The 12,522-nt window shown below is 59.1% G+C and overlaps 1 protein-coding gene across 4 annotated transcripts in view; it reads right to left on the bottom strand.

Moving 5' to 3' along the window:
* POU2F2 (POU class 2 homeobox 2) overlaps nucleotides 1-9,947 on the bottom strand; it is a 35,638-nt gene extending 25,691 nt beyond the window's left edge. The window contains exons 1-4 of one of the 4 annotated variants that reach the window (XM_007458598.1): nucleotides 9,865-9,900; nucleotides 1,518-1,583; nucleotides 1,371-1,405; nucleotides 1,173-1,229 (exon numbers count right to left, since the gene is read on the bottom strand). In XM_007458598.1, coding sequence (XP_007458660.1) covers nucleotides 1,173-1,229; nucleotides 1,371-1,405; nucleotides 1,518-1,583; nucleotides 9,865-9,892 — 186 coding nt within the window. In that variant the 5' untranslated portion in view covers nucleotides 9,893-9,900. Of the gene's footprint in view, nucleotides 1-1,172; nucleotides 1,230-1,370; nucleotides 1,406-1,517; nucleotides 1,584-9,864 lie in introns of all 4 variants that reach the window. The other 3 variants (XM_007458599.1, XM_007458597.1, XM_007458596.1) reach the window with 3 other exon arrangements.
* Between the last annotated feature and the right edge of the window lie 2,575 nt (nucleotides 9,948-12,522).

The raw sequence follows: 12,522 nt of genomic DNA on the forward strand, positions 1-12,522 counted from the left end.
GGTGGAACAGCAAAGGCCAGGAGCAGAGACCAGCTGTGGATGGAGACCCAGAGTCAGAGGCCGCTGCTGCGCTCTCTGCCTCAGGCTTTCCCCAGGAAGCAGGCCCAGGCTGGGGAAGGGGAGCGAGAACCCTTTCTTCCTTGGGCCCCACTAGTCTCCTAGGGGAGAAGCAGGGATGCTGTGGAGCAAGGAGAGGCTGCAAAGATTCAGCTGAGGGAGAGCTGGTGCTGGGGGTGTGGGTGATGGATGCTCTCGGCTCCAAGGGCTATGGCCAGAGCCCAGCCTGAGATCAGAGGGAAGACGGTCAGAGTCAGAGCCCTTCTCCCTGGGTCCCGTCCAGCGCCCTCAGAACAAAACACCTGCCCACCAAGCAGATCAAGGCACACCAGCCATGGAAGGGACCTCAGAGATCCCCCTCTCCACCCCCACCCCCATTTCCCATGTTAGAGAAGAGGAGACCGAGAAGCCCAGAGTGGGGGAGTGATTCTCCCATGGTGACAGAGCAGCTCCTGGTGCTCCCGCCCCATCCTTCTGCCACCTTTGGTCAGGGTCAGGAGTCCTGCCCGTGCCCCCTCCTCTGTCCCTGCCCTCTGCGCCATCTTCAGGCCTCTGGACCTGCCGGCTGCCCCCGCCAGACTGGAGGGTGGAGACCTGGGCCCCAGACACCCCAGGAAGCCCAGCAGGGCCCAGGAGCAGGGCCCCATCTGGATCTGGCATTTGCTCTACGTGGTCACTTCCGGCCTCCCCATCGTCCTCTCTTCCAGCATCCTCACTGGGCCTGCCCGCCCCTCCCCACTCCCCAGTCCTCCGCTGGCCCCTGAGTGTGTGCTGGGGGGGGGATGGGGGGCGGGGCTGGCCCCTGTTCGGTCAGGGACGTTGGGATGGGGGCGGGGCCCTCAGCTTCCTGTTGTTCATCGCCCTGGGGCTCTGGGGGGGATTTCCCTGGCCACCCCCACTCCCCCAGGGAAGGGGAAGGAGCCCTGGTGAGTCACAGGCCTGGGGGGGGAGCCCGAGGGTGAGAAGGGGCGGCGGGAGGAGTCCTGTCCTGTCCTGTCGCCGAGGTACCAGGCCCTGGGCCCTCAGCAGGCATCTGGGACCCTCTCCCAAATGCCAAACCCGGCCCATCGCAGGACACCTCTCCCCCTGCCCTGGCTGCCCTGACAGGTGCTTACCTTGGTGCTGGGGCCAGTCGGGGACACAGAGAACGGGGAGGTCTTATTCTGGGGGTTCTGCAAAGAGCGAGTTGGGGTGGGAGATGGGAACAGTGAGAGGAAGCAGCTTCTGACACCCTGCCCTCCCCCACAGAGCTCCCCTCTGCTCCCTTCTCCCCCTCCCCCTCCCCACCCTCCTGCACATCCATCCCTCCTGACCTGATGGTTAGTGTCTGGTCCATTTCTTTCCGTGTCTGCAAGGAGAGGGACAGGGTGAGCTGTCACAAGCCACCCCCAAAACTCCCCCCGCGCACCTGCCCTCCGCCCGTGGTGACCTCTGCCCTCCCTGCTCCCTTCCCCACTCACCTGTGTGCTCTGACGGGGAGTCCAGACCTTGCTTCTCGGCCTCCAGGGGCTTAGACATTCTTATTTCTGGGGACAGAGGAGGGATGCAACTGGGGTGAGGGTGCAGAAGCCTGAAGAGCTCTGGGGCCCCTCCTCTGGCACCACCCCAGCCTCTCCCCAAATACTCCCACACCCCCTGCCGCTTTGCAAGAGACATGCCCTCTGCTCTGAGCCTCTGCTCTCCTCTGGCAGCACAGGTGAGGGGCCTTCGGGCCCTGGGGATCCCCTTCACCCCTCCAGGAGGTGGCACAGGGAGGGTCAGCCCCCGAGCCCCAGTGAGACCCTGGGGCAGGGTGGGAGGGTAGAGGTTGGCCGTTGGTCCTGACAAGGCTCTGGCCGCCCAGAGGGAGGCTGGTGACGCTCCAGAGCAGCGAGTCAGCCTTAGGCTTCCTCTCAGGCTGCCGCCCAGGCGCCCATCCTGCCTCACCAGGTTTCGGTGAGGCATGTTTTCCACTCTGAGTAGGGCCTGGGAGGTGTGAGGGGACTGCAGCATCCCCAAAGGAACGAGTTGTCAGATCTCTGGCTGTGATTCAGCCGCCCTCTGGCCCCCTCCCCAGCCCACCACTTTCCTGTCCATACCCCACTCCCACCGGCCTCCCCTTCAGGTACTCAGCACACAGGCGGCCCCACTCTGATCTTTGTGACCCCGACCCCATCCGCTTCTGCCCCGACCTTGTCCTCAAAGCCAATCTTAGACCTTACCTGGGACTTCAGCCCTTGAATTGCAGCTGCACACCCCAATCCAACCTACAGTCCCTGCCCCTACAGACGCAATCCCACCCTATAGTTCCGCGGGCAGAGGAAATGAAAGAAGGTGGCCGACGGGAGTGGCAAGCAGGGGACACAAAGCAATGGAGACAAACCCCCGTCCTCACAGCTCTCTGATGCTGGTCACGGGAAGGTGAGTGTTACCAGGGCCAAGCACAGTGCCAAGTATGATTCAGAGCTCATGCCGCCAGTTGGTGCTAATATTACCCCCATTTTACAGAGGAGGAAACTGAGGCTCCAGGGGGGATGGCCCCTCCCCAAGAACGCAGTGAGGCAGCAGAGGCACCCTGATCGGACCTGGGTCTTTGTGACTCCAGGACTCCCACTTCTTTTTTTTTTTTTTTGCGGTACGCGGGCCTCTCACTGCTGTGGCCTCTCCCATTGCGGAGCACAGGCTCCGGACGCGCAGGCTCAGCGGCCATGGCTCACGGGCCCAGCCGCCCCGCGGCATGTGGGATCCTCCCGGACCGGGGCACGAACCCGCGTCCCCCGCATCGGCAGGCGGACTCTCAACCACTGTGCCACCAGGGAAGCCCCAGGGCTCCCACTTCTGATCAGTATCGCTGAGTCTCTGATGGGCCTGTCATGACTTTCACCACCTCATCTCTCACCGTCACCCCAACCCAAGCTTACCCTGACTCCGACTTGAACCCAGCCCTTGCTGGTCCTAGACCCCCGCACAAATCTGGGTTTCTGCCCGACCCGTTCTGAATCCCCTTTGCCCACCCTGATTCCCAACTCCTGTCCAGACGGCGCGAGTCCTTCATCTGACCTCAACTCCCAACTCGGCCTCAGACCTTACTCCTGACCCTGACTCTGACCCTAAAATCTCCCCTACAGCTCACTCCAAATCCCCACCAAGACCCCCACCCTATCAAAGGAGCTATCCAACTCTAGTGTGCTCTGCATCCAAGATATTTAAAGAAGGCCAGCTAGAGAGAGAGCTGGGACAGCGTCACCAACTGAAAAAAAAAAAAAAAAGTCGAGAAATTTTGCAATTACTCGACACGGAACGCCACTCGGATTTAAAATTCCTGATTAAAAAGCCAGGTCACACACTGCTGGTGGGAGTGTAAATCAATACAAGCACGATTCAGGAAAGCCGAGCGGTGCCCCTTCCCTGTGGCCCGGCACATCCACTCCCGGGCATCCATCCAAGAGAAAGGAGCGTCCTGCCCACCATCACCACCCCCGGCACACGTGTTCCCAGCAGCTCTTCCATAACCACTCCACCCCCCTGGAAATAGCTCAAGGGCCCATTAACGGGAATGGGTCGACAACACCAGTACATCCATACAATGAAATACTCCACGGCCGGGGAAAAGAACCAACTCCTGCATCACACACACTGAACCTCGCAAACATGATGCCGGGGTAAAGACGTGAGACACACAAGTGGACACACAGGAGGACTCCAATTATGTGAAACTCAGAAACAGGCAGGATGACATCAGATGATTAAGGTCAGATTAGTGGGCACCTTTTGGGGGGTGCTAACCGGGAGAGGGTGTGAGGAAGCCTGCAAGGGGTTGGAAATGTTCTGTTTGGTGGTTATGTGGGTCTACACATATGTAAAAATTCATCAAGCTGTATGCTTAAAATTTGAGCACTTTATGTATGGTATGTTTTCACAAAAAAAGAAAAAAAGTTTGAGTTGGGACTTCCCTGGTGGCGCAGTGGTTAAGACTCCACGTTCCCAATGCAGGAGGCCCGGGTTAGATCCCTGGCCAGGGTACTAGATCCCACACGCGTGCCGCAACTAAGGAGCCTGCGAACCACAACTAAGGAGCCTGCGAGCCACAACTAAGGAGCCCTTGAGCTGCAACTAATGGAACCCATGTGCTGCAACTAAGGAGCCGGCAAGCCGCAACTAAGGAGCCCTTGAGCTGCAACTAAAGGAGCCCACGTGCTGCAACTAAGGAGCCGGCCAGCCTCAACTAAGGAGCCTGCCTGCCGCAACTAAGACCTGGTGCAACCAAATAAATAAATACAATTTTAAGCTAATAACAATAAAAATAATAAGCCAGCATATAGTCCTATTAAGGCATGAGCTTATGAGGGTTGGGGTGCAGGTGCCCAGATGCTACAGGAGCTCAGGCCCTGTTTCTGGGCACTGGGAAGGGGGCAGCAAGTGGCTAAGGATGCTGAGAGAGCCAGGGGATGAGGCCCCCTCCTGACTCTGGTGCATCAGATGCGGGAGTCCTGCCTGATCCTGGTTCTAAATCTCCCAGACCTTGGCCCTGCTCCAGGCAACCACAAATCCTGACGTGGCCCTAAATCCCACCCCTCCCAGCATCCCTGAAAGCCATGCCCCAGCCCCCTCCCCAGCCCCCCGCTCCAGCCAGTGTCCACATTGCCACGGGAGCTCCCCGCCTGGCCCTGAACCCTTCCATGGCTCCCCGTCTCCTAAGAAAAGCCCAGGTTCCTCATCCTGGCCTTTAGGGTGTGACCCTTGTCACCCTCTGCTGCCCATCTCTTGCCACTTATGCAACTTTCTCCTCAGCCACGCCAGGTATCTCCCTCTGCTTGATGGGGAGTCCAGACCTTCAGGTTCTTTACTCCCCACCTAGCTAGGGAACGTCCCTCCTGATCACAGACCAGGGTGGCCTCTGACCTCACCTCCACCCCAGAGAGTCCATGCTCATTCTCGGCCTCTCTTATGTGCTGAGCTGTGTCCCCCAACATTCCTATGTTGAAGCCCTAACCCCCAGTACCTCAGAACGTGACTGTCTTTGGAGATAGGATCTTTAAACAGGTAATGAACTTAAAATGAGACCCTTAGGGCCCTTAGGGTGGGCTCTGATCCAATATGACTGGGGTCCTTATAAGAAGACAGAGACATGCCCAAAGGGAAGACCGTGTGAAGACACAGGGAGCTGACGGCCATCTCAAGCCAAGGAGAGAGGCTTCAGAAGAAACCAACCCTGCTGACACCTTGACCTTGGACTTCTAGCTTCCAGAATTTTGAGAAAATAAATTTCCGTTGTTTAAGCCATCCAGTCTGGGGTACTTTGTTATGGCAGCCCTAGCAAATTAATGCAGCCTCCCTTGGTCGTGCCTTCTCGCCGTCCTAGCCCCGAGCCCGCAGGGCTGTGGTCACCTGTGTCCCAGTCCTTTCCCCACCAGACCCGCGGGCAGGCCTGGTCTGACTCATCGCTGGGTCCCCAGCATCACCCAGCTCAGAAGAACAGGTTATGTTTGCTGAGCGTCCGTCCTTCCCTGCAGCTCTCTCTGTCTCTTACTTGTTCCTGCCTCTGTCCTGCTGTCTGTCTGCCATTTAACAAATGTTTCCCGAGGCCTTGGTGTGGGCTGGTCCCTCTGCCTGGAACGCTGTCCCCCACTCTATCTGCCTGGCGATCTCCTACTCATCCTTCAGGGCCCAGCACAGGCTCTGTCCTCCATGAAGTCACCACCCCCGATGACTTCAGGCACAGGGTCTCTCCCCTGTTCCCTCCACCCTGGCTCCATCTCCCCTGTAACTGTCCTAAAGGCTGTAGCCATCTGGGCCCCAGAATGTCTCCTCCTTCAGGCTAGAAACCCCTCAGGGGCAGCTCTGACTCATCTGGGGTCCCCAACGGGACGGGTGGGTTGAATGAACAAGGGCGGCCCTGCTCTCCCTCCTCCAGGCCTTCGCCTCTGCTCTTCTCCCACCTGGGGCGACCCTCTCCTTCTCGACTAGCAAATTCCGGCTGCTCTTTAAGGCGCCAGCTCCACGTCACCTCCTCTATGAGGTCCTCCCTGACTGCCCAGGTGGTCAGTGCCTCTCTCGTCTGGGGTCGCCCTGTCCCCTAACACACCCTGACAGGCTGGACAGTGACCCCCCACCCCAGACTGTGGGCTCCTTAGGGCCCAGGCTGCACAGTCTGGGACTGTGTCTTTGGAGTGAACGAAAGCATGAAACAGTCTCCTCTCCCTGCTGTCACCTGACACTTCGACCCCTCAGCCCGGTCCCCAAGCAGCTCCAACCTAAACATTTAAGGTAACAGCCCCTCTGCAGGGATACTGGCTGCAGAGGAAAAAGTGGTTTGAGGGGAAATTTCCACCACTCTATTTCCCTTATTCTCACTGATCCTGCCCCACACTAGTCCCAGCTCCCACACAGCCCGTGCACCCCTGCAGCGCTCAGCTGGGCCAACAGCAAAATGGCCAGAGCTGTCCTTCGCCCAGGCCTCTTTTGCTGCTCTCTCCTCCTCCATCAGAGCCCAACCCAAGAAAAGGGTCTCATCAAATCATCCCCACCAGCAATGAATAGGGAACTCCATTTCCACCACGACCCAAAGCTAAGTGATGTCTTAATGGGGACTCTCGAGGGCACGGCGACCCTGGCAAGGGGCCTGCTGAGGCTGCTCATCCTGGAGGCTGTCTCAGCCTTGGCCCAGGCAGGGTTCTCTCTCTCTCTCTCTCTCTCTCAATCTCTCTCTCTCTTTTGACTCTAGAGAAATACTGATGCCTAATCCCTCCCCCGACACTCGACACTCTGATTTCATTGCGACGGAGACATAGGCTTCCAAAACGTTTAAGCCCCCCTCCAGGTGATTCTAATTTGCTACAGCCCCCTGGCGCCTTCAGAAGGCCCCCCTCAAAGCCTCGTTCATTCGCAAGGAAAGTTTGGTTGGTTGCTTAGGGTCACCCCTCCCTTCTCCCATCGCAGGCAGCATGCCACTTTTTGGAGGAACAGGCAGGCAAAAGCAATGCAGAGCCCGCCCGGGCCCTTCAAACCCCACCATCCTTGGGTCAGACCCACCAGGGGCGGCCACGCCCCGGGCTCACACTCACTTGCCCGACTGCCCCAGGCCTGGGACGCTGGGTCCCCTCCGCCCTTCCTCGCCCCTCCCTCCCCGGACTTTCACTTCTCCTCTGCATTTCCCCCAGCCGGTTTTAGCAGACTTGGGCCAGCTTCTCGTTAGCACTTACCGAAAATGGGGCTAAATATAGAGGGCCCAAGGGCTTCCCCTCACCCCTCCTGGCCCCGCTTGGCCTGTCCCCTGGGTCCCCTGTCTACAAAGCCTGCTTCAATCAAGGCTGTGGCCTGGGAGCCCCTGTGCGCAGGGTCTGCACTGCCGGGAACCTCTGCTCGCCCACTGGCCCAGCCCAGCCTCCCCAGGAGTCGCATTTCACACCCCCATACCCCGCAGCTGTCCCTGGGCGGCCTCCAGGGATTGAACACTTCTGAGTGTCAGGAGGGACGGATGGAGATACAGGCAGCAGACACAACAAGAGTGGTGGCCCGACAGCTGTGCTGACAAAAGCTGCCACAGACACTGCAGCCACAGCCAGGCAGGGCCCCGAAAACGGACGGAGAGACCATGCAAACGCACACAGGGACAGGTGTGCACAGATCCCAGACAGGAATGTTTGCAGATGAATACACAAGCCCAGACACAATGACACAGGCAGATATGCAAAACACACACCCAGACGTGTGTGGGCACACCTGCACTTACACTCACACACCGAGTCACCCCCAGACACGTACACACTCACGCCCCAGAGTCACTCACAGACACACAGATAGACACAGATATGCATACACACACAGAAACCCAGGTCACTCAGATAGACACACACAAGATGTACACGCACACTCACACACACACACACATACCCAGAGTCACTCAGACATACAGACAGACACAGATGTGTACGCACGTGCACACACACACACACACACACAGTCACTCAGACGTAGAGACAGATAGAGATGTGCATACACACACACACACACACACACACACAGGTAACTCAGATAGACACACACACAGACATGCATGTACTCAAACTCCCAGAGTCACCTCCTCCTGGGAGATGGCCAAGGTGGACCCCTGAACTCAGGTCACAGATGTAGAGCCCAAGACCAAGCAGTGATCTGCCCAAGGTCACACATGTATTAATTCATGTCCACGCCAGGGAACCCAGGGCAGGCCTCACAGGCAGGGCAATTCTGTGAGAAATCCCAAGTAAAGGGTTTAACCCAGCGCCCAACACGTACAAAGCCCCCATTCAACCCCAGACAGGGAAGAGACGGCATGCATGTACAGATGCCCTGGGTCCCTGTGTCTACACTGTACATGCACACGCACGCACGCGTGCGCACACACACACACACACACACACATCCACAGCTGCATATATCACCCCAGTAAATAATCACACAGTATCTGGCAAGTGGCCTTCCTTCCATCTCACAGCCCTCCTTGCCTCCCTTGTCTTACTCATACCCACTCATCCTTCAAATCTCAGACCACACATGCCCTCTTCCAGGAAGCCCTCCCTGACACCCTATCGGCTGAACTGGGAAGGCTCCTGGGCTCCCCCAGTCCCCTGTGCCTCCCCTGTCCCAGCCGTGACCCCTCAGCCTGTGCCTCCTTCCCTGTCTGGTGACAGGTCTGTCTCCCCCCGCTGGACTGGGGACTCCAGGAGGACACACCGGAAGCTGCCTTTTTTGGCTCTATTTTCAACATCCAGCACAGAACTGCTCAATAAATACATGTCGATGACAGATCACAGGGATGCCCGCATACACGGATGCACACAGACACGCACCAAACCAATCATCCCCACAGACACCCACAAATGGGACACATCCCCACACATCCCCATAGTCAGACCTAGAGGGCCGCAAACAAAACCACCTTGAAGTATGGACGCTTGCCCAGTTCCAGGCCCCGTGGTAAGCATTTACCTACTACCTCACTTAACTCTCCCATCAGCACCGCAGAGAAATAACTATCATCACACAGAGATGGACACATTATGTCAAATGAGCCAACAAATACAAATCGCTTTGTACGGTGCTCGGCGCATGATGCTCACTCAGTCGACTGACATTTGGTGGATGAGGCAGTTCATGAGCACACAAACATGTAATAAATTTTCAAGCAGTGATAAGTGCCATGAAGAAAAGATAAAGCAGGGCGAAGGGACTCAGAATGGCGGGATTGGTTGCCAGTTTAGATGGGGCAGGCAGGGAAGGCCACCCCGAGGAGGGGACATCTCAGGCGAACGAAGTGAGGAAGTGAACCAAGAGAGCATTGCCAAGGCTACCCCCATAATGCCACACACAAGAGCCCCGCACACACGGGACACCCGACAGTCGCACACAGAAGACTCGCAACTACCGCGCACAAGCACAGACACAGACGCACACACTCAAAGGTCCAGCAACTCAGCCTTCCAGCCCCTGTGCAGTCCCCTCCCCAGGATCACTCATGTTGCCCACCCACCGGCACTCTGTATAGGAGCTTGCTACCAACACCTGGCTCCATCCCCCTCCCCCAGACCCCTCAGAACAGGGCAGCAGAGAAGGCGAGAAGAGGTCGGAGCCCCCCGGCGCCCCCCCACCCGCCCCGCCCCGCGCTCATGTGAAAGGGGAGGGGAAAGAGAAGCTGGAGGTGAGAACCCAGGATGGGAAGAGGGGGCAGCTGCTGAGGTAGAGTCAAAGGGCAAAGGAGACAGCTGAAGGGGAGGGGCAGGGCAGGGCGGGCCAGCAACCGGCTGGCAGGACGAGCCCCACGGTGTTGCCAGTGCTGGGGCCCCTTACCTGGAGCCCCCATGCTGGAGTGAACCATGCTGCCTGCCCCGCAGGGCTGGGGGGACGACTGTGCCATCTCCCCGCCCTCTCTGGGGGCCAAGCCCTCTCCGCCGGAAGTCACCCAGGGAGGAAACCACAGGGCCCGCCCCCTTCGGAAGGGAAAATGCCCGTGCCCGAAGGCCCCCCCCCCAGCAGGCAGCGGACCCCAAATCGTGTGTGTGTGCTGGGGAAGTGCGGGTAGTGGTGTAGAGTGCAAGCGGGCTGGAAGAGCTGACTCCTACAGCTGTGCCCCCAGAAGGTGCCCCTAGCCCTTGTGCCGCCTCCACCTTGCCAACACATCTGGAACAGGGCATGTGGGTCTAGGAGAGAAGGTGGATCCATAACAACACCACTAAAACACTGGCTAGGAGTTTTGGGTGGGGGGAGGGGGGCTTTCCCAATGCTAGGTCCCCTGCACCTCGCATTGTAACAGGCATCATCTCTGGAGGCGCTCACTATCTGCCCCATTTTACAGACAGAAAGACTGAGGACCAGAGAAGGGAGGTGGCCTCCCCAAGGGCCCAGAGCCAAGAAACGCTGAAGCCAAGAAGCAGGGCAGCAGGAGGTGTTCGCGATAGGTTTCCGCAGGCTGTGGGGAGTCGGGAACCCAGCCGTGCATCTGCCCGCAGGTGAGGCGTCCGGGGCCACCACTGGGAGAATCGGTACCCGTGGACAGTGGTAGGACCGGCGGCAGGTCCGGGCCTTGCCCTGGAGCAGCAAGAGGTTTGCCAGGGGGCAAATGCGGGCGCCGTAGGTGGCTGGGGCGGAGGGCAGTACGCGGTCCCGGGGCTGCAGGCTGGCCCTTCGCGCTGCGGCGCTCCCGGACCAGCTGTTCCCTCCGCGCCCACCAGAGGGCGGCAGCGCCCAGCCAATGGGCCAGAGGGCGGGGCCGGCTGCGGAGGAGGGAGCCCCTCCCGCCGCTCCCAGTCCCCTTCCCCGCCCCCGCGCGCACACCTGCGAGGGTCACACAAAGGCGCCGGACTCCCGGCCCACGACGGCGCAGACAAAGGCGCGGCCGAGCCCGCTGCCCTCTTCCTCCTCCCCGCGCCCGGTCCGAGGCTGCAGGGCTGCCTGCAGCCTCCAAACAACCCACCTGCCCGCTGCGGGCCCTGCAGCGGCGCCCCACGCTGAGGGACCCCCAAACCACGCGCGCGCACACGGACGCCTAGACTCTCATACACACGCTCAAGTATTTCTACACATGGACCCCAGCACTTCACACACACGTGTGCACATCCAGACACACGGGAACACTCCTCTGCGCACAGGTCCTAACACCAACGCTCCAGTGTACAGATCCCCTTCTGTGCTCCGTCACGCGGACACACGGGCACGAGGACACATCTACCCAAGTGTGCCCAGGCATATCTCCTGGCCATGTGCGCCCACATTCACACCCACGCACACTCACGCACGATATAACACACAGGCAGACCTTCGTGAGTGCCTTTCTGCCTGTACACGGGCCCTGTGCTCCCAGAGATGCCCAGGCAGGCAGACCCGCTCCACGCGGGGAATGACTGCGGTCCTCACATCTGCACTCAGAGGGGGCAGTTCCCCCTCTAGCTACACTCCACAAGATTCCATACTGTAAAGGCCATTTCACTGAGGAGATCCAGAGACCATACAGCATCAGCTGGGCTGCAACTCAGACCTCCTGCCTCCTGGTCCACCTCTTTCCCACTCTCTCCCTCTCTCAGATGCAGGGTTTTTATACCGGAGGGTCTCCTTGGAAGCAGTCTGGTGGCAGTGGTACTGGGGGCCTTGTCTTGACGTTGCATTGCCCAGTAAGCTCTGTTTTGAGTTAGGATTTATGTTTTGGGGGACTTGGAAATGAGGGTAATAAGGACATTACAGCGGGGTGTGGGTGGAGCAAAACCCCGCCAAAACACCCCCATGCTCCACCCTAGACATAGTCAACATCATCCATGTCAGGAGCAAGCTTTGGGACATAACCCAAAGCAGGGAGAGAAGCACCACCCATTTCTGGTGCTGTCCTCCCAGGTCTGCAGCTGAGTGGCACAGCTGGCGAAAGCCTTACACGCTTCCCCGTGGGGTGAAATCACCCCACACCTCTTGCCTCCCATGCTGGCTCCACTATTATCGCCTGTGGCAGACCAGAACTGAGTCCCTGAGCTGGAGTCAGGGCATCTTGAAGAATGGGCCTGAGACTTCCACCTGCCCAAGAGAGGACAGAGGGGCAGAGTCTGGGCCACACTGGGTGGGTAGGGCCTGGCAGCCAGGAACGGGGAGGCCTGGGCAGGAGAGATGGTGGCCTCTCAGCTGGAGAAGGCTCAGGCCATGCTGAGCAAGGCAGGTAGGGCCTGGGAGCTGGGGAGCAGCAGGGGCCACTGGGGGTGCAGGGAGCCTGGGAGGGAGGCGGCATAGGGGAGGCCAGGCTGGCTCAGGGCTCGGCGGTAATTAAAGGAGACGTAGGGGGCTCCCCAGGGCCAGCGGGGCTGGTAACTGACACACGGGCCCCATTGCTCCGCTCATATTTCTCACCGGATCGATACGTTTGACTCCCGACAAGACAATAATCGCTTGTACGCGGCCAGCGAGTCGATCAAATACATTATTAGAGCGAGGTCCCCTGGGGGCCCGGCGGGGAGTTGGGGGGGGGGGGGG

This window comes from Lipotes vexillifer, unplaced genomic scaffold (genome assembly GCF_000442215.2).
Source record: "Lipotes vexillifer unplaced genomic scaffold, Lipotes_vexillifer_v1.1 scaffold371, whole genome shotgun sequence".
Classification (NCBI taxonomy): Eukaryota; Metazoa; Chordata; class Mammalia; order Artiodactyla; family Lipotidae; genus Lipotes; species Lipotes vexillifer.